General features: G+C 44.5%; 1 protein-coding gene across 3 annotated transcripts in view; it reads left to right on the forward strand.

Annotated features, from left to right (window-relative positions):
* The first annotated feature begins 4,577 nt into the window (after positions 1 to 4,577).
* LOC138645676 (uncharacterized) overlaps positions 4,578 to 25,684 on the forward strand; it is a 30,557-nt gene continuing 9,450 nt past the window's right edge. Inside the window, exons 1-8 of one of the 3 annotated variants that reach the window (XM_069735137.1) lie at positions 4,578 to 4,817; positions 12,521 to 12,770; positions 13,132 to 13,212; positions 14,613 to 14,653; positions 14,730 to 14,985; positions 21,352 to 21,552; positions 23,075 to 23,170; positions 23,710 to 23,802. In XM_069735137.1, coding sequence (XP_069591238.1) covers positions 14,895 to 14,985; positions 21,352 to 21,552; positions 23,075 to 23,170; positions 23,710 to 23,802 — 481 coding nt within the window. In that variant the 5' untranslated portion in view covers positions 4,578 to 4,817; positions 12,521 to 12,770; positions 13,132 to 13,212; positions 14,613 to 14,653; positions 14,730 to 14,894. Of the gene's footprint in view, positions 4,818 to 12,520; positions 12,771 to 13,131; positions 13,213 to 14,612; positions 14,654 to 14,729; positions 14,986 to 21,351; positions 21,553 to 23,074; positions 23,171 to 23,709; positions 23,803 to 25,684 lie in introns of those variants that run through there. The other 2 variants (XM_069735135.1, XM_069735136.1) reach the window with 2 other exon arrangements.

Consider the following 25,684-nt stretch of genomic DNA (forward strand, 5'->3'; position numbering starts at 1 on the left):
GCCCGCTCTCTGTTGCAGTCCCTCAAGGCTCTGTCCTAGGGCCCCTACTTTTTTCCATCTATACTCTTGGCCTAGGACAATTCATAAAGTCCCACGGCTTCCAGTACCACCTGTATGTGGACGATACTCAGATCTACCTCTCTGGCCCAGATGTCACCTCTCCGCTGTCCAGAATCCCGAAGTGTCTGTCAGCCATATCCTCCTTCTTCACCTCTCGCTTCCTAAAACTCAATGTAGACAAAACCGAACTCATCATCTTTCCCCCATCTCACGTATTCCCCCTACCTGACCTATCTATTATGGCAAACGGCATCACGCTCTCTCCCACACCTGAAATCCGCTGCCTCGGGGTAACTCTCGACTCTGCCCTGTCCTTCAAACCTCACGTCCAAACTCTTGCCACCTCCTGTCGCCTCCAACTCAAAAATATTGCCAGAATCCGTCCCTTCCTCAGCCCACAATCTACTAAAACTCTTGTGCATGCCCTCATCATCTCCCACCTCGATTTCTGCAACACCCTCCTCTGTGGCCTCCCCACTAACTCCCTTGCACCACTCCAGTCCGTCCTTAACTCTGCTGCCCGGCTAATCCACCTCTCTCCTCGCTACTCCCCTGCTTCTCCCCTCTGCAAATCCCTCCACTGTCTCCCAATTCCCCAACGAATCCAGTTCAAACTACTAACACTGATCTACAAAGCCATCCACAACCTGTCCCCTCCCTATATCTCTGAACTAATCTCCCAATATCTTCCCTCACGTGATCTCCGGTCCTCCCAAGACCTCCTTCTCTCCTCCACACTTATTCGCTCCTCACAAGATTTCTACCGAATATCCCCCATCCTCTGGAATTCCACGCCTCAACACATCTGATTATCCACCACCCTTGGCTCCTTCAGACGGAACTTGAAAACTCATCTCTTCAGGAAAAGCCTACAGCCTGCAATAACCATTCTGCCGCATCACCAACGGCCGGAGCTGCCGCGTCATCAACCACCCGAGCTGCCGCGTCACCACCGCCAGAGCTGCCGCCTCACCAACCACCTGAGCAGCTGCCTCATCAACCACCCGAGCTGCCGCCTCACCCACCACCAGAGCTGCCGCTCCCCCGACCTTCTGTCTCTTCCCCACTATCCCATAGAATGTAAGTCAGCAAGGACAGGGTCCTCTCCCCTCTGTACCAGTCTGTCACTGTAAACTTGTTTACTGTAAATGATATCTAAAACTCTGTACGTAACCCCTTCTCATGTACAGCACCATGGAGTTAATGGTGCTATATAAATAAATAATATTATTTTATTAATTTTTTTAATATATATATTTTTTTACTTTTTTCTTGCTTCAGTAGTCTCCATGGGAGATTAGAAGCTGTGATCATCCGATCGCCTGTGCTGCCTATAGGGCTTCAGCCCTTCGGTGTGCAGGGGAAATGCTCATCTGCTATAAGCGACAACTGCTGGGCGACGCTCATAACAGTTCAACAATGACAATCACAAGGGTCTCCTGCAGAACACGGGTTGTCATTCCAACCCTTTGGTGCCCCATCATGTGACAGGGGTGTCAATGGGCATCCAGTTTGTGCGAGTTAAATGCCCCTGTCAGAGATTGACAGCAGCATTTAACTAGTTAACAGCCATGAATGGATCGCCATTCCACCCTTGCTGGAAAAGATGCGGGCTCATAGCTGGAGCCAGCACCAAAGAGGGAGAGAGGACCTATGACGGACATAGCATGTCATAGGTCGTTAAGGGGGTGAATACAACTTAAAACCTGAAGACATTGTAGGGAGCTGTGGCAGTGTAGAGTCACTGTGGGTAAATATACATGGGGAGGGCAATGATGCAAAGCTGATAATTGGAGTTTGCTACTAGCTGATCCTGAGTCACAGTGGGAATGGAAAGTATTCAGACCCCTTTATATTTCTCACTCTTTGTCTCATTGCAGCCGCTTGGTAAATTTAAAAAAGTTCATTTTTTCTCATTAATGTGCTCTCTGCACCCATCTTGCCTGAACAAAACAGAAATGTAGAAATTTTTGCAAATTTAATAAAAAAGAAAAACTGAAATATCACATGTCATAAGTATTCAGTCCCTTTGCTCAGACACTCATATCTAAGTCACATGCTGTCCATTTCCTTGTGATCCTCCTTGAGATGGTTCTGTTCCTTCATTGGAGGCCAGCTGTGTGTAATTAAACTGATGGGACTTGATTTGGAGCTGCGCACACCTGTCTATATAAGACCTCACAGCTCACAGTGCATGTCAGACCTAATGAGAATCATGAGGCCAAAGGAACTGGCCAAGGAGCTCAGAGACAGAATTGTGGCCAGGCGCACACCTGTCTATATAAGATCTCACAGCTCACAGTGCATGTCAGACCAAATGAGAATCATGAGGCCAAAGGACCTGGCCAAGGAGCTCAGAGACAGAATTGTGGCCAGGCGCACACCTGTCTATATAAGACCTCACCGCTCACAGTGCATGTCAGACCAAATGAGAATCATGAGGCCAAAGGACCTGGCCAAGGAGCTCAGAGACAGAATTGTGGCCAGGCGCACACCTGTCTATATAAGATCTCACAGCTCACAGGGCATGTCAGACCAAAGGAGAATCATGAGGCCAAAGGACCTGGCCAAGGAGCTCAGAGACAGAATTGTGGCCAGGCGCACACCTGTCTATATAAGATCTCACAGCTCACAGTGCATGTCAGACCAAATGAGAATCATGAGGCCAAAGGACCTGGCCAAGGAGCTCAGAGACAGAATTGTGGCCAGGCGCACACCTGTCTATATAAGATCTCACAGTGCATGTCAGACCAAAGGAGAATCATGAGGCCAAAGGAACTGGCCAAGGAGCTCAGAGACAGAATTGTGGCCAGGCGCACACCTATCTATATAAGATCTCACAGCTCACAGGGCATGTCAGACCAAAGGAGAATTATGAGGCCAAAGGACCTGGCCAAGGAGCTCAGAGACAGAATTGTGGCCAGGCGCACACCTGTCTATATAAGATCTCACAGCTCACAGGGCATGTCAGACCAAAGGAGAATCATGAGGCCAAAGGAACTGGCCAAGGAGCTCAGAGACAGAATTGTGGCCAGGCGCACACCTATCTATATACGATCTCACAGCTCACAGGGCATGTCAGACCAAAGGAGAATCATGAGGCCAAAGGACCTGGCCAAGGAGCTCAGAGACAGAATTGTGGCCAGGCGCACACCTGTCTATATAAGATCTCACAGCTCACAGGGCATGGCAGACCAAAGGAGAATCATGAGGCCAAAGGAACTGGCCAAGGAGCTCAGAGACAGAATTGTGGCCAGGCGCACACCTATCTATATAAGATCTCACAGCTCACAGGGCATGTCAGATCAAATGAGAATCATGAGGCCAAAGGAACTGGCCATGGAGCTCAGAGACAGAATTGTGCAAGGCACAGACCTGTCTATATAAGATCTCACAGCTCACTTGCTCATTTGAGAGCATTATAATGTAGGGACAAATTAGGAACCAACTGATGGTGATTGCAGGATCTTCCCTGATGACTCTGCTTGTTCTGACGCTTTGTCACGTTGTCGTGTCTGGTACAAGCCTTGTCTGTGGTCGAAATGATGAAAGCAGGAAATCTCCTACAACAGAAGCTTCCCATTAACCTTTTTATTTCTGTGTGGGCACAAGCATGTAATGTAGTGTGAGTGTATAAATATGCTCACCTACAGCCTGTCTCCCAAGTGTTCGGTGCCATTCCTCTCTTCTTCTCCGTTATGTCACCACTTTGCAGAATTTTTTCACCCTTTGTGCAAAAAATGGTTTTCAATCTTTCTTTGCTGATCTCTGTGACTAAACTGTGAGCTGTGACATCCTATGGCTATCCAGAGTCATCTCAGCTGGCAGCTGCATTCCCTGCCTTGGCTTTTATATAGGCTATGATAATAATAATTAATCTTTATTTTTATATAGCGCTAACATATTCCGCAGCGCTTTACAGACATTATCATCGCTGTCCCCAATGGAGCTCACAATCGATAGTCCTTCCTGATTGGAGAATGGAGAAGGAGAATGTTCTAGTGATCATTGATGATCTGCAGGACAGTAGTGATAACCGGAGAGCGAGCGTCCTACAGGAACAGCACAGCATGGTGGAACAGGCCGCTGACTTACTGCTGGTGTCACATGATGACAAGATGGACCTGAAGTTACTGAGAAAGAAAAACGATCAACTAAAGAGTCTTCCATGAGGATCGGGTACGTTCATGTCCTGATAATCAGCTACTTCGGGAACTTTCCATCAGGTGGGTGATTACCATCGGCTGAGGGACAGTCCTTCCTTACGGGACTACATGCTTTGCATGATACGGCCATGTTAGATTAGAAACTTGTATTATATACAGAACTATCATGGCTATTTCTTTGTTTCCTTATTACTCTGAGATAGGATTGTGCACAAATGACTGTGTTCTACCTTTTACACATTATCTTATTGACAGGTGTCCAGGTGGACCATGGACCTTGGACAGTTTTAGAAATATTGTCCCTTGTGTCACACAATGACCCTATATTACGTTCCTGCCTCATTTCTCCTTACCCTAATCTCCATATCTGCCGTGGTCACACATGGACAAAGCTGACATGATCCACCACATCAACCCATCCTCAGATGTGTAGATACAAGCTACAGATGAGACCGCCAATAACTGATCTTTCTCCATTTCCAAACCTCGTCTGCTCTATGAAATGCGAGGTACCACTAGTTACTCAGAAATCATCCTGCTTCTTTTATTGATGGGAGTCTCGGAAATCAACTGAAAACTCGGCGTGAAAACGTGAGTAATGAAAGATCAACAAGTGTAGATCACTGACCGCGCTTATTAATCTTTTGTATGACTCGCATCACGTCCCTCAAGATCCACCATTGCGAACGTCTCTTTGCTGTATTTGTCCTTTTAGCTCATTTATGTCTTATCAATAATTTCTTCTTTCCCGCCATCATTCTATTCATATTTTCATTTCCTTGTAGTTTTCCTTCTCTTCTTTTTCTTATCTGATCTTCTAGATCTTTTTTCTCTATTCTTCTTTACATATTTCTATAGCATTGTCACTTTCCTTGGTTTGAACTGTTGAACCTGTGTTTTGTGTTTTCTCGTGCCATAGCGGGCACATCTTTTCTCCAGGTGTTTAGATCTGATTATTCTCACCTCAGGCCGTTCCGCATAACACAGGTGTTTTCATTTGATCTATCACCTTACGGATGCAGCTTCATATTCTTTCCCCTGCTGGCATTTCTTGTAGCTTAAAGACAGTCAGTGAAATTCTAGCTAGAGTTTATCTCTTTATTGTTTCTTTGCTCTTCACCTATCTTCTGTTTCTTTTGGGGTAGAAGGTGGCATATTAACTAACGGTATTTACTTTGTTCTTTATTTTGCATTTAGCGGTTTACTTTACTCACTCTGGGATCTTTCCTTTCTTCAGCACACTTTCCCTTCTGTAGGTAATTTGCACTCTGCTCTTCCTGAGTTCAAACATTCTTGCTTCTAAAAGATTATGAACTTGTTTTCTTTGCATTATTTGAGGTCTGAAAGTACTGGGTTTTTTTTATTTTGACCACTTCTCCTTTTCAGAAAAAAATACAAAATTTATTGCTTGGAAATTCGGAGACATGTTGTCAGAAGTTTATAGACTAAAATAACAATTTACATTTTACTCAAAAATATACCTATGAAGAGAAAAATTAGACATTTTGCAGTGGTCTCTTCATTTTTATAACCTCAAAAAATATTCATCCGACCGATGTAGATAACCAATAATTTTTTTATTTAAACATAATAAAATATCACAATAACACTGCAAAAAATGGAAACTTTATTGATATTGATATAAAAAAAATGTATTTATTATTTTTTTTTAAATAGATATACATAAAATATGGGGGTCAACCACGAAACCTATGTATGCACAGGGCAGGGCATACAGAAACTGATTGGCACAAAATGGCAATCAGTGTACTTAACCCCTTCATGACCTTGGGATTTTTCGTTTTTCCGTGTTCGTTTTTCATTCCCCTCCTTCCCAGAGCCATAACTTTTTTATTTTTCCGTCAATATGGCTATGTGAGGGCTTATTTTTTGCGGGACGAGTTGTACTTTTGAATGACATCATTGGTTTTAGCATGTCGTGTACTAGAAAACGGGAAAAAAATTCCAAGTGCGGTCAAATTGCAAAAAAAGTGCAGTCCCACACTTGTTTTTTGTTTGGCTTTTTTGCTTGGTTCACTAAATGCTAAAACTATCCTGCCATTATGATTCTCCAGGTCAGTACGAGTTCATAGACACCTAACATGTCTAGGTTATTTTTTATCTAAGTGGTGAAAAAAAATTCCAAACTTTGCTAAAAAAAAAAAAAAAAATTGCGCCATTTTCCGATACTCGTAGCGTCTCCATTTTTCGTGATCTAGGGTCGGTTGAGGGCTTATTTTTTGCGTGCCGAGATGACGTTTTTAATGATAGCAATTTGGTGCAGATACGTTCTTTTGATCGCCCGTTATTGCATTTTAATGCAATGTCGCGGCGACCAAAAAAACGTAATTCTGGTGTTTCTAATTTTTTTCCCACTACGCTGTTTAGCGATCAGGTTAATGCTTTTTTTTAATTGATAGATCGGGCGATTCTGAGCGCGGCGATACCAAATATGTGTAGATTTGATATTTTTTTTATTGATTTATTTTGATTGGGGCGAAAGGGGGGTGATTTAAACTTTTATTTTTTTATTTTTTTTTTAACATTTCTTTCAACTTTTTTTTTTGCTTTTGCCATGCTTCAATAGCCTCCATGAGAGGCTAGAAGCAGGCACAACGCGATCGGCTCTGCTACATAGCAGCGATCTGCCGATCGCTGCTATGTAGCAGAAATGGAGGTGTGCTGTGAGCGCCGACCACAGGGGGGGCGCTCACAGCCACCGGTGATCAGTAACCATAGAGGTCTCAAGGACCTATATGGTTACCATCCTGATGCATCGCCGACCCCCGATCATGTGACGGGGGTCGGCGATGACGTCATTTCCGGCCACCCGGCCGGAAGTGGTAGTTAAATGCCGCTGTCTGCATTTGACAGCGGCATTTAACTAGTTAATAGGTGCGGGCAGATCGCGATTCTGCCCGCGCCTATTACGGGCACATGTCAGCTGTTCAAAACAGCTGACATGTCCCGGCTTTGATGCGGGCTCACCGCCGGAGCCCTGCATCAAAGCGGGGCTTCTGACCTCGGACGTACTATCCCGTCCAAGGTCAGATAGGGGTTAATCAATGTGCATAGTATACATATACACAAATTATACTATAAATAACATATAATTTATTAGCAGAAACATTTCATTCATTAACCATAATCAAAGTGCAAAGTGCTACACCTCAACAAACCTGGGAAACACACATTCGCCAGAAGACTCGCTACACTCATCAGGAGGGCGTTAAACTAGAAGAAGAGGGGACGGGAAGAAAAACATTAGACTCGAACAAAGACGACCCAGGAAAACATACTCAGAAAGGAGGTAAGAACATTTCTAAAACAATCCACAGTGAGGAGATTGGAACAAAACAAAATCCTCTGAACTGCATGCTCGCAAACGCCAGAAGCCTGACAAACAAGATGGAAGAACTAGAAGCAGAAATATCTACAGGTAACTTTGACATAGTGGGAATAACCGAGACATGGTTAAGATGAAAGCTATGACTGGGCAGTTAACTTACAGGGTTACAGTCTGTTTAGAAAGGATCGTAAAAATCGGAGAGGAGGAGGGGTTTGTCTCTATGTAAAGTCTTGTCTAAAGTCCACTTTAAGGGAGGATATTAGCGAAGGGAATGAGGATGTCGAGTCCATATGGGTTGAAATTCATGGAGGGAAAAATGGTAACAAAATTCTCATTGGGGTCTGTTACAAACCCCCAAATATAACAGAAAGCATGGAAAGTCTACTTCTAAAGCAGATAGATGAAGCTGCAACCCATAATGAGGTCCTGGTTATGGGGGACTTTAACTACCCGGATATTAACTGGGAAACAGAAACCTGTGAAACCCATAAAGGCAACAGGTTTCTGCTAATAACCAAGAAAAATTATCTTTCACAATTGGTGCAGAATCCAACCAGAGGAGCAGCACTTTTAGACCTAATACTATCTAATAGACCTGACAGAATAACAAATCTGCAGGTGGTTGGGCATTTAGGAAATAGCGACCACAATATTGTACAGTTTCACCTGTCTTTCACTAGGGGGACTTGTCAGGGAGTCACAAAAACACTGAACTTTAGGAAGGCAAAGTTTGAACAGCTTAGAGATGCCCTTAATCTGGTAGACTGGGACAATATCCTCAGAAATGAGAATACAGATAATAAATGGGAAATGTTTAAGAACATCCTAAATAGGCAGTGTAAGCGGTTTATACCTTGTGGGAATAAAAGGACTAGAAATAGGAAAAACCCAATGTGGCTAAACAAAGAAGTAAGACAGGCAATTAACAGTAAAAAGAAAGCATTTGCACTACTAAAGCAGGATGGCACCATTGAAGCTCTAAAAAACTATAGGGAGAAAAATACTTTATCTAAAAAACTAATTAAAGCTGCCAAAAAGGAAACAGAGAAGCACATTGCTAAGGAGAGTAAAACTAATCCCAAACTGTTCTTCAACTATATCAATAGTAAAAGAATAAAAACTGAAAATGTAGGCCCCTTAAAAAATAGTGAGGAAAGAATGGTTGTAGATGACGAGGAAAAAGCTAACATATTAAACACCTTCTTCTCCACGGTATTCACGGTGGAAAATGAAATGCTAGGTGAAATCCCAAGAAACAATGAAAACCCTATATTAAGGGTCACCAATCTAACCCAAGAAGAGGTGCGAAACCGGCTAAATAAGATTAAAATAGATAAATCTCCGGGTCCGGATGGCATACACCCACGAGTACTAAGAGAACTAAGTAATGTAATAGATAAACCATTATTCCTTATTTTTAGTGACTCTATAGCGACAGGGTCTGTTCCGCAGGACTGGCGCATAGCAAATGTGGTGCCAATATTCAAAAAGGGCTCTAAAAGTGAACCTGGAAATTATAGGCCAGTAAGTCTAACCTCTATTGTTGGTAAAATATTTGAAGGGTTTCTGAGGGATGTTATTCTGGATTATCTCAATGAGAATAACTGTTTAACTCCATATCAGCATGGGTTTATGAGAAATCGCTCCTGTCAAACCAATCTAATCAGTTTTTATGAAGAGGTAAGCTATAGGCTGGACCACGGTGAGTCATTGGACGTGGTATATCTTGATTTTTCCAAAGCGTTTGATACCGTGCCGCACAAGAGGTTGGTACACAAAATGAGAATGCTTGGTCTGGGGGAAAATGTGTGTAAATGGGTTAGTAACTGGCTTAGTGATAGAAAGCAGAGGGTGGTTATAAATGGTATAGTCTCTAACTGGGTCGCTGTGACCAGTGGGGTACCGCAGGGGTCGGTATTGGGACCTGTTCTCTTCAACATATTCATTAATGATCTGGTAGAAGGTTTACACAGTAAAATATCGATATTTGCAGATGATACAAAACTATGTAAAGCAGTTAATACAAGAGAAGATAGTATTCTGCTACAGATGGATCTGGATAAGTTGGAAACTTGGGCTGAAAGGTGGCAGATGAGGTTTAACAATGATAAATGTAAGGTTATACACATGGGAAGAGGGAATCAATATCACCATTACACACTGAACGGGAAACCACTGGGTAAATCTGACAGGGAGAAGGACTTGGGGATCCTAGTTAATGATAAACTTACCTGGAGCAGCCAGTGCCAGGCAGCAGCTGCCAAGGCAAACAGGATCATGGGGTGCATTAAAAGAGGTCTGGATACACATGATGAGAGCATTATACTGCCTCTGTACAAATCCCTAGTTAGACCGCACATGGAGTACTGTGTCCAGTTTTGGGCACCGGTGCTCAGGAAGGATATAATGGAACTAGAGAGAGTACAAAGGAGGGCAACAAAATTAATAAAGGGGATGGGAGAACTACAATACCCAGATAGATTAGCGAAATTAGGATTATTTAGTCTAGAAAAAAGACGACTGAGGGGCGATCTAATAACCATGTATAAGTATATAAGGGGACAATACAAATATCTCGCTGAGGATCTGTTTATACCAAGGAAGGTGACGGGCACAAGGGGGCATTCTTTGCGTCTGGAGGAGAGAAGGTTTTTCCACCAACATAGAAGAGGATTCTTTACTGTTAGGGCAGTGAGAATCTGGAATTGCTTGCCTGAGGAGGTGGTGATGGCGAACTCAGTCGAGGGGTTCAAGAGAGGCCTGGATGTCTTCCTGGAGCAGAACAATATTGTATCATACAATTATTAGGTTCTGTAGAAGGACGTAGATCTGGGTATTTATTATAATGGAATATAGGCTGAACTGGATGGACAAATGTCTTTTTTCGGCCTTACTAACTATGTTACTATGTTACTAATAAATATAAATAAAAACCGACAAATTCATATAATCCAGTGAAAATACATATCAAAAAAGATTAGTGCTAAAAACAAAATAATTTGTGCAAAGTGCATCAATATATAATAGATAATTATTAGTGCTTTGAGCCACAATAACTTAGACCAGAACCAAAACAATTTGTGCCATATATAAATTGTATAGACCAAGTGCCACAGAAAAGTAACCACAATACCAACCAGTATCCGGACGCCGCTGCCCTGCACACACCACTCCAACGCACGTTTCGCTTTCCGCTTCGTCAGGGAGGGATTTTTTTAATAAGTAAAAATGTTTTATAGCAATATCAATAAAGTTTCCATTTTTTTGCAGTGTTATGGTGATATTTTATTATGTTTAAATAAAAAATTATTGGTTATCTAAATTGGTCAGATGAATATTTTTTGATGTTATATATTTTGGTTGTATTCATTGACTATATAAGATTATTATTCTGGTATTTATTTTCTGTATAGGAGTCTGTCTCTTCATTTTTGCCAGAGCTGTATTTCCCAACGGACTGCACAGGCCTAATCCCTGCCTATGGACTGGATTCTGTCACTCTCCCTGCTCCTGCGACTCTCTGCCCCTCCCTAGGCTATATGCATATTGTATGTGATGCCTTGGAGGGGCTGTTAGTATGACGGCTCAACTTCAGCACCAGTATCTACACTACAGGACTCTGATTCATTATTCTGTGCACACACAGGACAGGACAAGCACTCTGTCCCTCCAATATGAAGTGTCACAGAGCTGAGCAATGTCGTCAGTGTCCGGTGCCTGTCCTTCTAGAACCTCTGATGTTAGACGGCCAGTCACAGTAATGCCACAACCAAGATGGCTACGAGAATACAGTGACTCAGTGAATACAGAGAATACAGTGGAACTAGAGAGAGTACAAAGGAGGGCAACAAAATTAATAAAGGGGATGGGAGAACTACAATACCCAGATAGATTAGCGAAATTAGGATTATTTAGTCTAGAAAAAAGACGACTGAGGGGCGATCTAATAACCATGTATAAGTATATAAGGGGACAATACAAATATCTCGCTGAGGATCTGTTTATACCAAGGAAGGTGACGGGCACAAGGGGGCATTCTTTGCGTCTGGAGGAGAGAAGGTTTTTCCACCAACATAGAAGAGGATTCTTTACTGTTAGGGCAGTGAGAATCTGGAATTGCTTGCCTGAGGAGGTGGTGATGGCGAACTCAGTCGAGGGGTTCAAGAGAGGCCTGGATGTCTTCCTGGAGCAGAACAATATTGTATCATACAATTATTAGGTTCTGTAGAAGGACGTAGATCTGGGGATTTATTATGACGGAATATAGGCTGAACTGGATGGACAAATGGCTTTTTTCGGCCTTACTAACTATGTTACTATGTTACTATGACTCATAGGCAATCCCCACATGCTTATTGGCTGCGTAACAGGCATCCAAGATGCGAGCGGGGATTTGAGTTTTACATCGAGCACCCCCCATTACCGAGAAACGAGGACATCCTAGCATCGTGCTACTCGTGATAACTGAGTATCATTGAGCACACGTTCGCCCATCCCTATTAATGAGTCTGGGGCTATTAAACTTTAGTGTTTGGGCCTCCATGCTTCATTATATCTATAGGAGACAGAGGATGGGTAGTTCTGGTTGTGCAGAAGTCATCAATATTTTTTTAACTTTCGGAAGTGATATTGACCAGTAAAAACCTGGTCTCGTTCTCTTAGGATTTTCATGGGGGACAGTCATCAGAATTAGAGTAATAATGGAGGAGCTTCTTGCTCCTCCATTAGCTTCTTGCTCCTCCATTATCTCCATTAAGTCAGGTGTCTGCTCTCTCTTTCTCCTGAGTTCAGTACTGGATCACTTTGTGGCTCGTTGCGCTCCTGTTATCCTTGTTTTGGATACTCTCCTCCATCCTCCTCTGGGCCTTCGTCTTATGTTGAGATGTTTGTGAATTCCCCTCCCGTGAACTCCTCTGCTGACATCTCCCTCGTATCTCGGGTTTAGAACTGAACATTGGACTCATCCAAGAAAACTCTCTCTTATTTCCTGGAGAGATAAGAATGAGGATCTTCTCAGGTTCACATCTACAGACTTCAGTCTCCAGTGACAGGTGGGCAACAGAAGGACAAGAACGATTCCCGTCACAGAATGAAGACATAATGAGGCCACAACCAGGGAGGATGGTGCAGACAATCTGAGGGACATCATCCACCAAGGTGTGAGGGATCAGCACTGCACAAGGATAATAGTCGAGGTAAGTAAATCCTGGAATAATCATCTTATTCTCAGAAAATGTTAAGCTTCTGGACCCTAATGCAAAATCTGTGACCGGCTCCCACCTACCATGTGTCAGTCATATTACTGGTGTCTCCTTATGTTGTAGAGGGACCTTTGAGACCCCTCAGGTACCAGGGCCCAGTGATATGACCTTGGTACCTCCTCCTTTCCCAGATAATAGATATCATAGGTGGACTACTATGAACAGCAGGCAGTAAAGTGAGCCTGATCTCTGCACAGATCTGCAGGGCATGCTGCCGATTATTGATAAACGGACACACAGTGAAGGCTCTCAGGATCTCATTTCCATATAACCCAACGCTCTTTCTCCTGAATAGATTGGTGTATTCAGATCAAGATGGAGCAAGAGACTCTAAAGAAGTTTGAAAAGATCAAAGACACCATGGAAGATGTAATGGGTGAGGTTTAGTCATTTTCATGATATCTTTTCATATCACCCCTGCCTGTTAAGAAACCTCTGCAAGTTCTCATGTTGTGCCATCAAGTTTTCCCCGGAACACGACCTCCTGCCATAGTGTAGTGAATTATAGAGCAATTATCTGGTTAACTCTGCTGTTGTCTTCGGTCTGGGTAGACCGATTTTGAACTTTGGTATTTTTTCAGGTGTTCAAGATGCGGTTCTGAAACTTGTGGTTGATTGACTTAAATGAGGATGGGTTGGCCGGCCACGGGTTTCAGAGCTGCGTCTTGAATATTTTAAAGAATATTGAAGTTCAAGGTCGGTCGTATTTGACCGAAGACAACAGCAGGGTTAAACCACTGGTGATCAGTGGAGAAGAAGGGTTTAATGGAGGCCGTCCTGGCAGTTAAGGGCAGTGATAGACAATTAGTAAATCACCATGGACACATCTGTACTAATCTAGTAGAGTGATGCCTTCACGAGTGGTGTAGTAATGGCTATGCTGGTAAAGTAACTGACGGCGTGAGGCATCAGCGGGCGGATTACTGGAGTCCTCATGGTCTATGGAGGTGAGGGGACTGCTAGCGAGGACACTGGTCGTTTAGAGTAATGAAGAACTTTACGACAAATTCCGAGGTGTAAGATGTTAATATCCCTGATGGTAGAGTAGTTAGTAGTTTTATTATAAATTCCCTGGTGGTCTCAGGTAGTGAGGGAGATAATGTTAACATCTCTGGTGGTCTAGAGCATTGTAAGAGTACTATAATATATACTTACGGGGGTTTCCACTACTATTTCCCCTGTTATAAGTCTATCTCTTCCTAACAATCACTTCTCTAATATACTCAATCTGGACATGGCAGTTGGACAAGGGGAGGTGACAAGTGGGCTGTCCTTCATTGATTGACAGGGGCCTGGGCACGCATGCTGTATGGTCGGCGCACCAAGGTTTTGGCCAGATCCGGGCAGTGGACGACAGTGAAGTCAGTGACCTGAGCATGCACAACCAGACTCCTGTCCATCAATGAAAGGCGGCCCACTTGTCACCTGCCCTTGTACAAGTCTCTCTGTCCAGATCGAATGTCCTACAATACAAGAAAGCGTTATGTGACCGCACAGAGAAACAGCGCAGGGAATAGAAGTATATTAGAAAAGTGATTGTTAGGAAGAGATAGACTGATGAAAAGGGGAATTATTAGTGGAAACCCCCGTATGTATGGTGCGAATAAGTCTACATTCATATCTGACACCAATATGTCTGTGGAATCTCCTCCGGCTATAATGGCGCCTGCTGCTGACTGTCACTGTCCGGATTATACACACATTCATCCTGCACACTATATATATGTTATACTGGACATTTATTACATCATATAATGATCTATGTGTTTTATCGAGGTATTCTCCTCTGATTGACAGAACCCGGGACAGATTGCACGGTAAGAATGATAAATCCTTTCAGATATCCTTCCTTCTTTCCTTCTTTCCTTGCCTCCATTTTTTTCTATTACACAGGGATCAAATAAACCACACAAGGTTGGGATCATCGTTGACTTCTTGGCAGAGAATACCTTTGGATGGTTTCGTGCAGCGCTGAGTTCTCATTACTTCTCAAAAATAATAAAGAAGATTGAATTCATTGACACGTCTGATACGGACACGAAGAAGATATTAAAAACAATGTCCTCCTGCACCTTCTACATCTACATGAAAAGCGGATATAACCGCGAGACAATTCCAGCCATAACATGGAGACTTGGGTTCTTGACTGGTAAGAGATCAGTAGACTAATCCACAGAACAAAAATCATAAAATAATGAGGGCTGTGCAAAATATCCAGGAAAGCATCGAAGATTAAATATTCTGCTGGCTAGGTTTAAGGAGCTCACATGTAGATCCAGACACACAGGTAAAAGGTAACAGAGTGTGGGGCAGGATGGGCATGGGCTCCACACCTTCTGCACGTGAGAATGGGCTCCATACCTTCTGCAGATGAGGATGGTCACCACACCTTCTGCAGATGAGGACCTACTGAACTTCTGTAGGTGAGAATGGGCTCCACACCTTCTGCAGGGGAGAATGGGCTCCACACCTTCTGCAGATGAGGACCAACTGACCTTCTGTAGGTGAGGATGGGCTCCATACCTTCTGCAGATGAGGATGGTCCCCACACCTTCTGCAGATGAGGACCTACTGACCTTTTGTAGGTGAGGATGGGCTCCATACCTTCTGCAGATGAGGATGGTCCCCACACCTTCTGCAGATGAGGACCTACTGACCTTTTGTAGGTGAGGATGGGCTCCATACCTTCTGCAGATGAGGATGGTTCCCACACCTTCTGCAGATGAGGATGGGCTCCCCACCTTCTGAAGGTGATCTTTAGATTCTGTCTCTCACAGGTGAAGTGTATCTACGATAAAAATTACAGACCTCTCCATTCTTTGTAAGTGGGAAAACTTGCAAAATCGGCAGCATATCAAATACTTATTTTCCACACTGTATACAGTATATTTGATAACTTTCCATGTTCTCAGACCATTTTCTTAAAATTCTGACAAGACAACCTATTTAGCTTTTCTGCAATTTCAATTACAGTTTATATTATTTGGGATCAAACCAGATGGGCTCGCCTACACACATGAGAGAGCTTTGCATACCCGTGTCCCTGTCACAAATTCAGCTTCCTCGTACTACTTTTGGTAACCACTAACTCATGCATAACAGAAACACCCAACAAGATCCTCCATGTAATGGAAATATCCCACAACACCCACCATTTACCAGGAACACCCCACATGGGCCACCAAACACTACGAACCCCCCATAAGACCCACCAAATACTGGGAACCTCCACAAGACCCACCAGGTACTGGGAAAACCCCCTATTACACCCAACATTTACCAGGAACACACCATGTGGCCCATCAAATACCAGGAACCCCTCACAATGCCCACCAAATACTGGGAGTCCACACAAGACCCACCAAATACTGGGAGCACCCCACATGCTAATCAAATACTGGGAACCCCCCACAAGACCCACCAAATGCTGGGACCTCCCCACAAGACCCACCAAATACTGAGAACACACCACATGGCCCACCAAATACTGGGAACCCCCCACAAGACCCAACAAATACTGGGAACCCCCCACAAGAGCCACCAGGTACTGGAAACACTCACAAAAACTGCCTTATAATATGAAACCCCCAAGACCCACTGTTTACAGGGAGCACCCCGAAAGACCCGTTGTATAACAGGAACACCCCACACAGCCCTGGAGGTGACCAGTTCTCCAGACATCACAATTTCACTCATGATAAAGCCCCACAGATTCTCACTCATGTCTGTTGCTTCTGCTTCCAAATTATTAGGTTCAAGAATGGATGGATCTGGATAAGTTGGAAACTTGGGCTGAAAGGTGGCAGATGAGGTTTAACAATGATAAATGTAAGGTTATACACATGGGAAGAAGGAATCAATATCACCATTACACACTGAACGGGAAACCACTGGGTAAATCTGACAGGGAGAAGGACTTGGGGATCCTAGTTAATGATAAACTTACCTGGAGCAGCCAGTGCCAGGCAGCAGCTGCCAAGGCAAACAGGATCATGGGGTGCATTAAGAGAGGTCTGGATACACATGATGAGAGCATTATACTGCCTCTGTACAAATCCCTAGTTAGACCGCACATGGAGTACTGTGTCCAGTTTTGGGCACCGGTGCTCAGGAAGGATATAATGGAACTAGAGAGAGTACAAAGGAGGGCAACAAAATTAATAAAGGGGATGGGAGAACTACAATACCCAGATAGATTAGCGAAATTAGGATTATTTAGTCTAGAAAAAAGACGACTGAGGGGCGATCTAATAACCATGTATAAGTATATAAGGGGACAATACAAATATCTCGCTGGGGATCTGTTTATACCAAGGAAGGTGACGGGCACAAGAGGGCATTCTTTGCGTCTGGAGGAGAGAAGGTTTTTCCACCAACATAGAAGAGGATTCTTTACTGTTAGGGCGGTAAGAATCTGGAATTGCTTGCCTGAGGAGGTGGTGATGGCGAACTCAGTCGAGGGGTTCAAGAGAGGCCTGGATGTCTTCCTGGAGCAGAACAATATTGTATCATACAATTATTAGGTTCTGTAGAAGGACGTAGATCTGGGGATTTATTATGATGGAATATAGGCTGAACTGGATGGACAAATGTCTTTTTTCGGCCTTACTAACTATGTTACTATGTTACTATGTAAGAACTGATTGTTCACTTGCTGCCCAATATATTTCTACCCATCCATCCCTGACAGGTGCCATTGTCACCAAATAGTCAGTGTTATGTGTAAGAGGTTCCAAAGACTGTTTAAAGCCCCACACCTGTCCCGGTTAAATGTTGATAAATGTAAATGTCCTACTCTGTATATATGGTTAAATATCTTAATGTTGCTATGTGTCTATTGTATATAGGGAGAGTGCAGTACTCAAGTTAGCCCAATAGAGGGGGCACATTGGGACCAAATAGTATTAAGATAGGAACTAGTTAACTTAGGAGGGCCCAACTGGGGTAAGCTATAAGGAATTCCTGATTTGAGTCAGTAGGGCCAGGGAGCCCATACAAGTCAGAGGGCCTTAAAGTCTGGACAAAGCAGTTGGCCACATAATCTTCAAGTAAGGAGCCCAGTCGTCCAGGACCTGTGGGCCGAAGGGATGATGGGCAGCTCCAAAATGCAGCAGCTAACTACGTGGGCTGATTCCCTTATATCTGTTGCAAAACGGACAGGGGAACACCTGAAGATAGTTTAGCTGACCAGGAGGAATGCTGCAGTTCCGGATGAGTCAGTGCATCCCGGGGACATACTGCAAAAAGTGAGGGAAAGCGCAGGGCAAGATAGAGATGTGTTCTGTGATATTCCCTATGATGTTACTGTAACTGAGTTGGACGTACTGAGAATGGAACCAAGTAAAATCGTTAAATTGGAAATGGACTCTGACTCTTTTTGTTTGACGCCATCAGGAAGAACTCCTCAGTAGATTAGAGAGGACCCTGATTGGTTGGAAAGCAGAACAAAAGGTATGCCACAAATGGGACATTGTGTGCATGTGACAGAGGGCCAGGGTGTGCTAAAGCAGCCACCCCTGAGAGCCACGACTACAGCCCTGGCTCCTCTCACACTTAGTTAAGTGCAGCAGAATCCCGCACCCTTGCAACTTAGGAATGCCGTGGATGTGATAAAGAACGATGAAGATATTGTTAATGTGACTGATATTCTGGAAGTGACTGATACCCTGGACGTGCCCGACACTTTAATGGTGGCAAAAATGGCAGCTCTGAAGATGGCGGAAAGTGGCGCGCAGATGGAGGAAGACAACTTTAATCCCACTCCTCATGGGTGTCCTGACTCAGAGATGGCGTGAAAATCTGCCTGGTGGAGCTGGCGGCCTAAACTGGTGAGTGGTGCCTGCCCATGGTGGGTGCGTTTGAAAAGAAGAAGACCTTGCCCTTTGCCACAGATTACGGAGAAATGGGTGGAGTGGCCAGAAGCGATTCCACCTTGGAATGGGTGGGGCCCAGAAGAAAACCCCAGGAGCAGATGCAATGTCATTGCGAGACATGGCAGCAACAGCGATGGACCACTTCTGCACCCATTGCTGTGGCGGCATAGGCCACGTCTAGTGGAAGTGACAGCCGGAGGAAGAAAAGACCTGACCGGGAAGGCTGAGGGGAGTCACGGATGAGTTCTGGACCCACCAATTCCCATTATCTGCAGAGGAGTAGGACCGGTGGCTGCCGGAGCGGGAACATTGACGTCGGGAGCGGGAACATCGACGTCGGGAGCTCGAGGCTGGTGAACCGGAAGCAGCGACTGACCCGGAGGAACCAGCACCGAAAATGGAGGCCAAGTCGGAGTGTGCAGCTTTACAGGCAGAATGACCTGATGGTCATAAGATGATGGCGGCCAGGATGCTGGAGCAGATGGCGGTAAGTGGTCCTTGGCCCCTGACTCCGGAAGGCTGGACTGTGCCTCAGCCCCAAACCCCAGAGAACAGGCCCATGCATAGCGGCACCTTGTCCCTTGGCCTGTATCATTTCCACCTGGAGATTAAGGGCCCCTTCCCATCCCCCAGACAGGCCGCCTGGATTGCGGTGGTCATTGAGTAAAAGAAGCAGTGGGAGAAGAAGGTGTGGGCCGAACTTCGCCAACCCGGAGGGGGAACTATGGCTGGACATCGCACCAGATTCGGGAAGTGGACACAAATGCCAAGGTATATGTAAAAGTTGCCTCTGTGAAATTCGGCCAAACCCTGAGGGAGCGAGATTGGGTTATCTTTTATAAGGAGGATGGCCCTCAGGGGTACTAGGCCATAGCCGTCAGTTTACAAGAGGAGGATGAAGTGGGACTGTATGCAGGCCTGGAACAGGCTCAGTCGTTACCCTGTAACCTGACCACTGCCCGGCCAGGTCCTGCCTTTGCCATAGCTTGGCAGCCCATGACTTCTGCAGATGCAGAGTCATCAGTGGTCAGCCCACGGGCATGGAGCCCAAAAGGAGATAAAGCGGCATGGGACACGTACCGCTGAATTGTATAAAACCCTCATCTTTGAACTTTAAAGTATAGTGCTTGTGGCACAATTTGAAAATGTATGGGACTGTTCCATGTCCCTGCGGCAAAGGAGCCCTGGAGCACCCCCCAAAGTCGGGTGCAGTGAGGCTGGTGCAAGCCGTGGTTGAATAGTGTTTTTCTTTCCCCCTTCCCAGTTTTGTTGTACCTGTTGCGCCTCTCCTGCTGAATAGCAGGACTCCAACTCTGCGGAGTGACGGACCCTTGGAGAGAGGAACTGACTGCATGCGGCTGTGGCAACAGACTATGCTTCAGGAAAATGCAGTGCACACACGGTAGAAGGGCAGTGCTCTGCACAAAGTAGAGGGACAAGCCCCAAGGACTAAGGACCTGATGGACAGGTCATGTTATTATACAATGGACTGTTTGGGGGTTTTTTTTGTTTATGTGCTCGGGTCCTGGAGATGGACGGGAGCGGTGTTCAAAGGACTGAAGGTGCACCTGGGGACTGTGTACCAGGCACCTAAAAAAGGAGGATGGACTCTTATGCAGCACTAAAAGACTTTGCTCACGTTGAGCTAATAGCTGTGTAACAGTGGTCATCTCCCTGCGTGGAGTATTAAATTGTAAATATTAAAGTGTTGAATACAATATGGTCGGGTACGACCATTATTAAACGATTGGGGAGTGTAAGGGGTTATTCAGACTGTTTTAAGCCCCACACCCATTCCGGTTAAATGTTGATAAATGTAAATGTTCTACTCTGTATATATTGTTATATACCTTAATGCTGCTATGTGTTCATTGAATATAGGGAGAGTGCAGAACTCAAGTTGGCCCATTAGAGGGGGCACATTAGGACCAAATAGTATTAAGATAGGAACTAGTTAACTTAGGAGGGCCCAACTGGGGTAAGCCATAAGGATTTCCTGATTTGAGTTAGTAGGGCCAGGGAGCCAAGACAGGTCAGAGGGCCTTAAAGCCTGGACAAAGCAGCTGGCCACGTAATGTTCAAGTAAGGAGCCCAGTCGTCCAGGTCCTGTAGGCCGAGGGTCACAGCAGAGAAGGGATGCAGGGCAGCTTCAATAAGCGGCAGGTAACTACGTGGGCTGATGCCCTTATGTCTGAAGATAGTTAAGCTGACCAGAAGGAATGCTGCAGTGCCAGACGAGTCAGTGCATCCAGGGGACATACTGAAAGTGAGTAAAAGTGCAGGGCAAGTTTAAGATGTGTTCTGTGATGTTCTCTATGATGTTGCTGTAACTGAGCTGGACGTACTGAGAGTGGAACCAAGTAAAATTGTTTGTTAAGTTGGAACTGGACTCTGACTCTCTTTGTTTGACGCCGTGAGGAAGAACTCCTCAGCAGATTAGAGAGGACCCTGATGGGTCAGAAAGTGGAACGAAAGGTACGCTACAGAGATAGATATTATGTGCCTGTGACGGAGGGCCAGGGTGTTCTAAAGCAGCCACCCCTGAGAGCCACGACTACAGCCCTGGCTCCTCTCACATATGTCTGACATCGATGTTCTTATTCTCTCAATCTTTACTTTATCCTGTGATGTTTTCTGTGCAGAGCGGAAGAACCTGATCATCATTATTTACAATCTGGAGGGCAACAACGAGAGGGAAAAGGAGAGAATACTACGAGAAAATGGAAACTGGGTCCAATACAGGGACAAAGTCTTTCTCTTCAGCAAAGTGGAACTACATAGTAATTTTCTGAGTTGCTTAGTGAATGACCATCCCCCAGGGAGCATGAGAAAGAAGAAGAAAGGTCAGATATGGAGAACACTGTAATCACTGACACATCCACATTAAATGTCAGTCATTTTATTAAATAAATGTATAAATGTATAATTATTACATTTATAAATACATAAATGTACATGAACTCTCATGTGTTATGTGTTTTGTATCACCGGTGATTAATAAATGGGTTTTCCCATGAACAAAGTACATCTTAATCAATAGATCTTGTAATAATAATTTCTACAATTGGATGTGTTTAAAAAGCAATGTTCCTGTGCTGAGATAATCTTATACATGTGCCCCGCTGTACTGTGTAATGGCCGTGTCTCTCCATGTAGAGCTGCTGCAGTTCGTGCTCAGTACATAACACTGCTGCTGTTCTGGGGAGGAAACATAAGTGAGTGTACTGATAACACAGCAGGGGCTCTCAGCCGCTGCTTTGTGTGAGGAGCATGTTTTCCTGCATGCTTTATCACAGGAGTGAGTGTTTATAGCTCATCCCTAGTCTCCTGAGCTCATCATAAATCAAGTCAGTGACTTAACAGCTTCAGAAGCGGCTGAGCTCATGTGTTCTATACTTGGTTTATGATGAGCTCGGAGGGTCGGTGACAAGGCAGAGACACTCGCTCCTGTGATAAAACAAACAGGAAAATGAGTGGCTCTGACTCCCTGCTACGTCATGAGGATATTTTCTCATGCTTTCTCCCTTGGCAAGCAGCTGGGATATGCGCCAACCATGAACTGGAGCAGCTCTACACGGTCAGACGCAGCCATTACACACTACACAGCAGGGGACATTTATAAGATTATCTCAGCACAGGAACATTGTTTTTTAACATCAATTGTGGATATTATTTTTCCAAGATGTATTGATTAAAATCAACTTTGTTAGTGGGAGAATCACTTTTACATTTATTGTGACAAGTGTAAAGAGCAACTTACATTCCTGTTTTCATGTATTTTTAATGGAAAAAAAGACAATGTGCAACATCCTTAAAGGGGTTGGCTACCATTAAGAGCATTTTTTTTTAACAAAATGCATTTATTTTGGAACACAAATTATTTTTACATTTGTTTTTTATTACAAACTATGTATTGTTCGGCTTTTACAGGCTCTTCGCTTCTTTTTTTCAACTTTAATTGTAGACTGAGGTCAGAAATCAGCCAAGAGAAGCTAAAAAAGAAAGATACAAGAGTTACAATGTCTCCTGCCAGGATGGGCTCGCTGACGGCTCTCAGAGGTCGGCCACCTTCTCTTGTGGTGCAGCTTTCCTCATAGGAGAACGTGGCCGACCGCTGAGAACTCGTCACCGTTCATTTCTCATGAAGGTTGGATGTGCAGGAAACAAAGAGATTGTAAAACGTGTAATAAAAACAAAGGGAAACATGACTCTCAGCCCAAGATTCGTGCACTTAAAAATAAAAAAATGTCCCAAAAGACGGCCAACCCTTCAATGTTAAAAATATGGTGCCCATTGATGTTTCCTGATCCTACAGCTGATGTAGGCACAGTGCCGCCATCTTCATTATACGTGCGGTCATTTCAGGGACACAATCTATGGGCAGGAGGTCAGCCAGGAATCTCTTCAGCAGCGATCACCGTCACCAGGAGCCCGAAATGATCAAATACGACAACGGAAAAGGTGAAAATGTCACAAATAAGTAAATTCCCCTCCGTACATCAATGTAACAAAGTAAATATTTATATATTTCCTTCATTCCTCCCGTCTTCCCTCAATTCCTTCCTTTCTTCCATCCTTTGTTTCTCTGTTTCCTTCCTTCCCCTCTCTTCCTTTTCTACTTTAATTCCTTATTTTCTTTCTTCTCTACTTCCTTTCTCAATTCCTTCTTTTGCTTCTTACTTAATTCCTTAATCTACAGTATTCTTTCTTCCTTCCTTCTCTCACTGTTTCTCCTTTTGTTTCTCTTTTCCACCTTCATTTCTTCCTTCATTACATCCTCACTCCCTTTCTTCTTCCTCCTTTTCTTGCTTTTTTCGCTACTTCCTTCCTTTCTTTCTCTCTCACTTCTTTCCCTCATTTTCTCCTTCTGTCACTCCTTTCGGCTCTTCTTTCCCTCATTCCTTACTTTGTTCCTTCCTACTTTCCTCTCTCACTTCTTTCCTCCTTTCCTTGTCACTAAATTCTTTTTTTTCCTCCTTCCTCCTTTTATTTTCTTACAGGTAAGGAAAGCATGTCAGCCACTCTGCCCAAGTACAGGAAGGAAACTCGTCCGGTCCGGGGCTCTGAGAAGAATTCTGGCTTCAATTTTTTCCGTAAGTAAATCCAGCCCATCGATCGGGACTGTAAGGAAACCTTGCACTTCTGATTAACCCTTTTTTACTTGCTAATATTCCAAACCTTGAGTCACCGTCCAAAATGTCTGGACATAACTGTAAGTGAATAACCCTTTAACCAAAACAGACAGTAGAAACCTCAGGCTCCTGTCCTTTGGTTAGAGCCATTCTCAGGCTCTTGTACTTTGGTCAGTGCCGTTCTCGGTTCCTGTCCTTTGGTCAGTGCCGTTCTTGGGCTCTTGTACTTTGGTCAGTGCCGTTCTCAGATCCTGTCTTTCGGTCAGTGCCATTCTTGGGCTCTTGTACTTTGGTCAGTGCCATTCTCGGATCCTGTCCTTTGGTCAGTGCCATTCTTGGGCTCTTGTACTTTGGTCAGTGCCGTTCTCGGATCCTGTCCTTTGGTCAGTGCCGTTCTTGGGCTCTTGTACTTTGGTCAGTGCCGTTCTCGGATCCTGTCCTTTGGTCAGTGCCGTTCTTGGGCTCTTGTACTTTGGTCAGTGCCGTTCTCGGATCCTGTCCTTTGGTCAGTGCCGTTCTTGGGCTCTTGTACTTTGGTCAGTGCTGTTCTCAGATCCTGTCCTTTGGTCAGTGCCGTTCTTGGGCTCTTGTACTTTGGTCAGTGCCGTTCTCAGATCCTGTCCTTTGGTCAGTGCCATTCTTGGGCTCTTGTACTTTGGTCAGTGCTGTTCTCGGGCTCCTGTCCTTTAGTCAGTGCTGTTCTCGGGCTCCTGTCCTTTGGTCAGTGTCATTCTCGGGCTTTTGTCCTTTGGTCAGAGTCGTTCTCAGGCTCTTGTCCTTTGGTCAGTGCTGTTCTTGGGCTCTTGTACTTTGGTCAATGCTGTTCTTGGGCTCCTATCCTTTGGTCAGTGCTGTGCTTTGGCTCCTGTCCTTTGGTCAGTGCTGTTCTCGGGCTCCTGTCCTTTGGTCAGTGCCGTACTCGGATCCTGTCCCTTGGTCAGTGCTGTTCTCGGGCTCCTGTCCTTTGGTCAGTGCTGTTCTCGGGCTCCTGTCCTTTGGTCAGTGCTGTTTTTGGGCTCCTGTCCTTTGGTCAGTGCTGTGCTTGGGCTCCTGTTCTTTGGCCAGTGTCATTCTCGGGCTCCTGTCCTTTGGTCAGTGCTGTTCTTGGGCTCCTGTCCTTTGGTCAGTGCTGTTCTCGGACTCCTGTCCTTTGGTCAGTGCTGTTACCGGGCTCCTGTCCTTTGGTAAGTGCTGTTCTTGGGCTCCTGTCCTTTGGTCAGTGCTGTTCTAGGATCCATTTTATATCTCTTTGTAGTATATCTTCTATAATTCTATCTTGTCGCAAATTGATTTATTTTTTTTACAAAAATGATATCATATTATTAATCTGATTGATTTCCATGTCATTATGTGCAGTAGAATAAAGCATCATAGGACGCATCTTTCTTCTTCCTCTGCCCCTCTTCTTAGTCCACTTTCTATGTCCCATTCAGAGTAACTCCGCTCCATCAATCTTCTCACACTCTTTCTTTTCCTCCTGCAAATCTTCCGGTTGGATCGGCTTTATCACTCGCACTGGGTGATGTGAATCTGCCCACAGTTTAGTATTACCAGGAATCATCTTCTGTAGTGAGAAGATAGATATCACTTGGCATTTTCAGACAGAGAAGATTTGCTTCCATATTTCCACTGTGAATTTTAGGTGAAAAGGATTATTGATGCATTGACTGGTCGTCACATCGGGGCCCGTATATTATAATGACGTCATCAATGTAACGACCAAAGCAGAAGAACGCTCCAATGAGCTACATATCTGCCCAGAATAAGCACCGACTTTCCCTCCATGACATGGATATAATAACACAGCGTTCAGACAGGTTTCAGCCTATTGATGCTCCAGCTA

This window comes from Ranitomeya imitator, chromosome 7, assembly GCF_032444005.1.
Source record: "Ranitomeya imitator isolate aRanImi1 chromosome 7, aRanImi1.pri, whole genome shotgun sequence".
Lineage (NCBI taxonomy): Eukaryota > Metazoa > Chordata > Amphibia > Anura > Dendrobatidae > Ranitomeya > Ranitomeya imitator.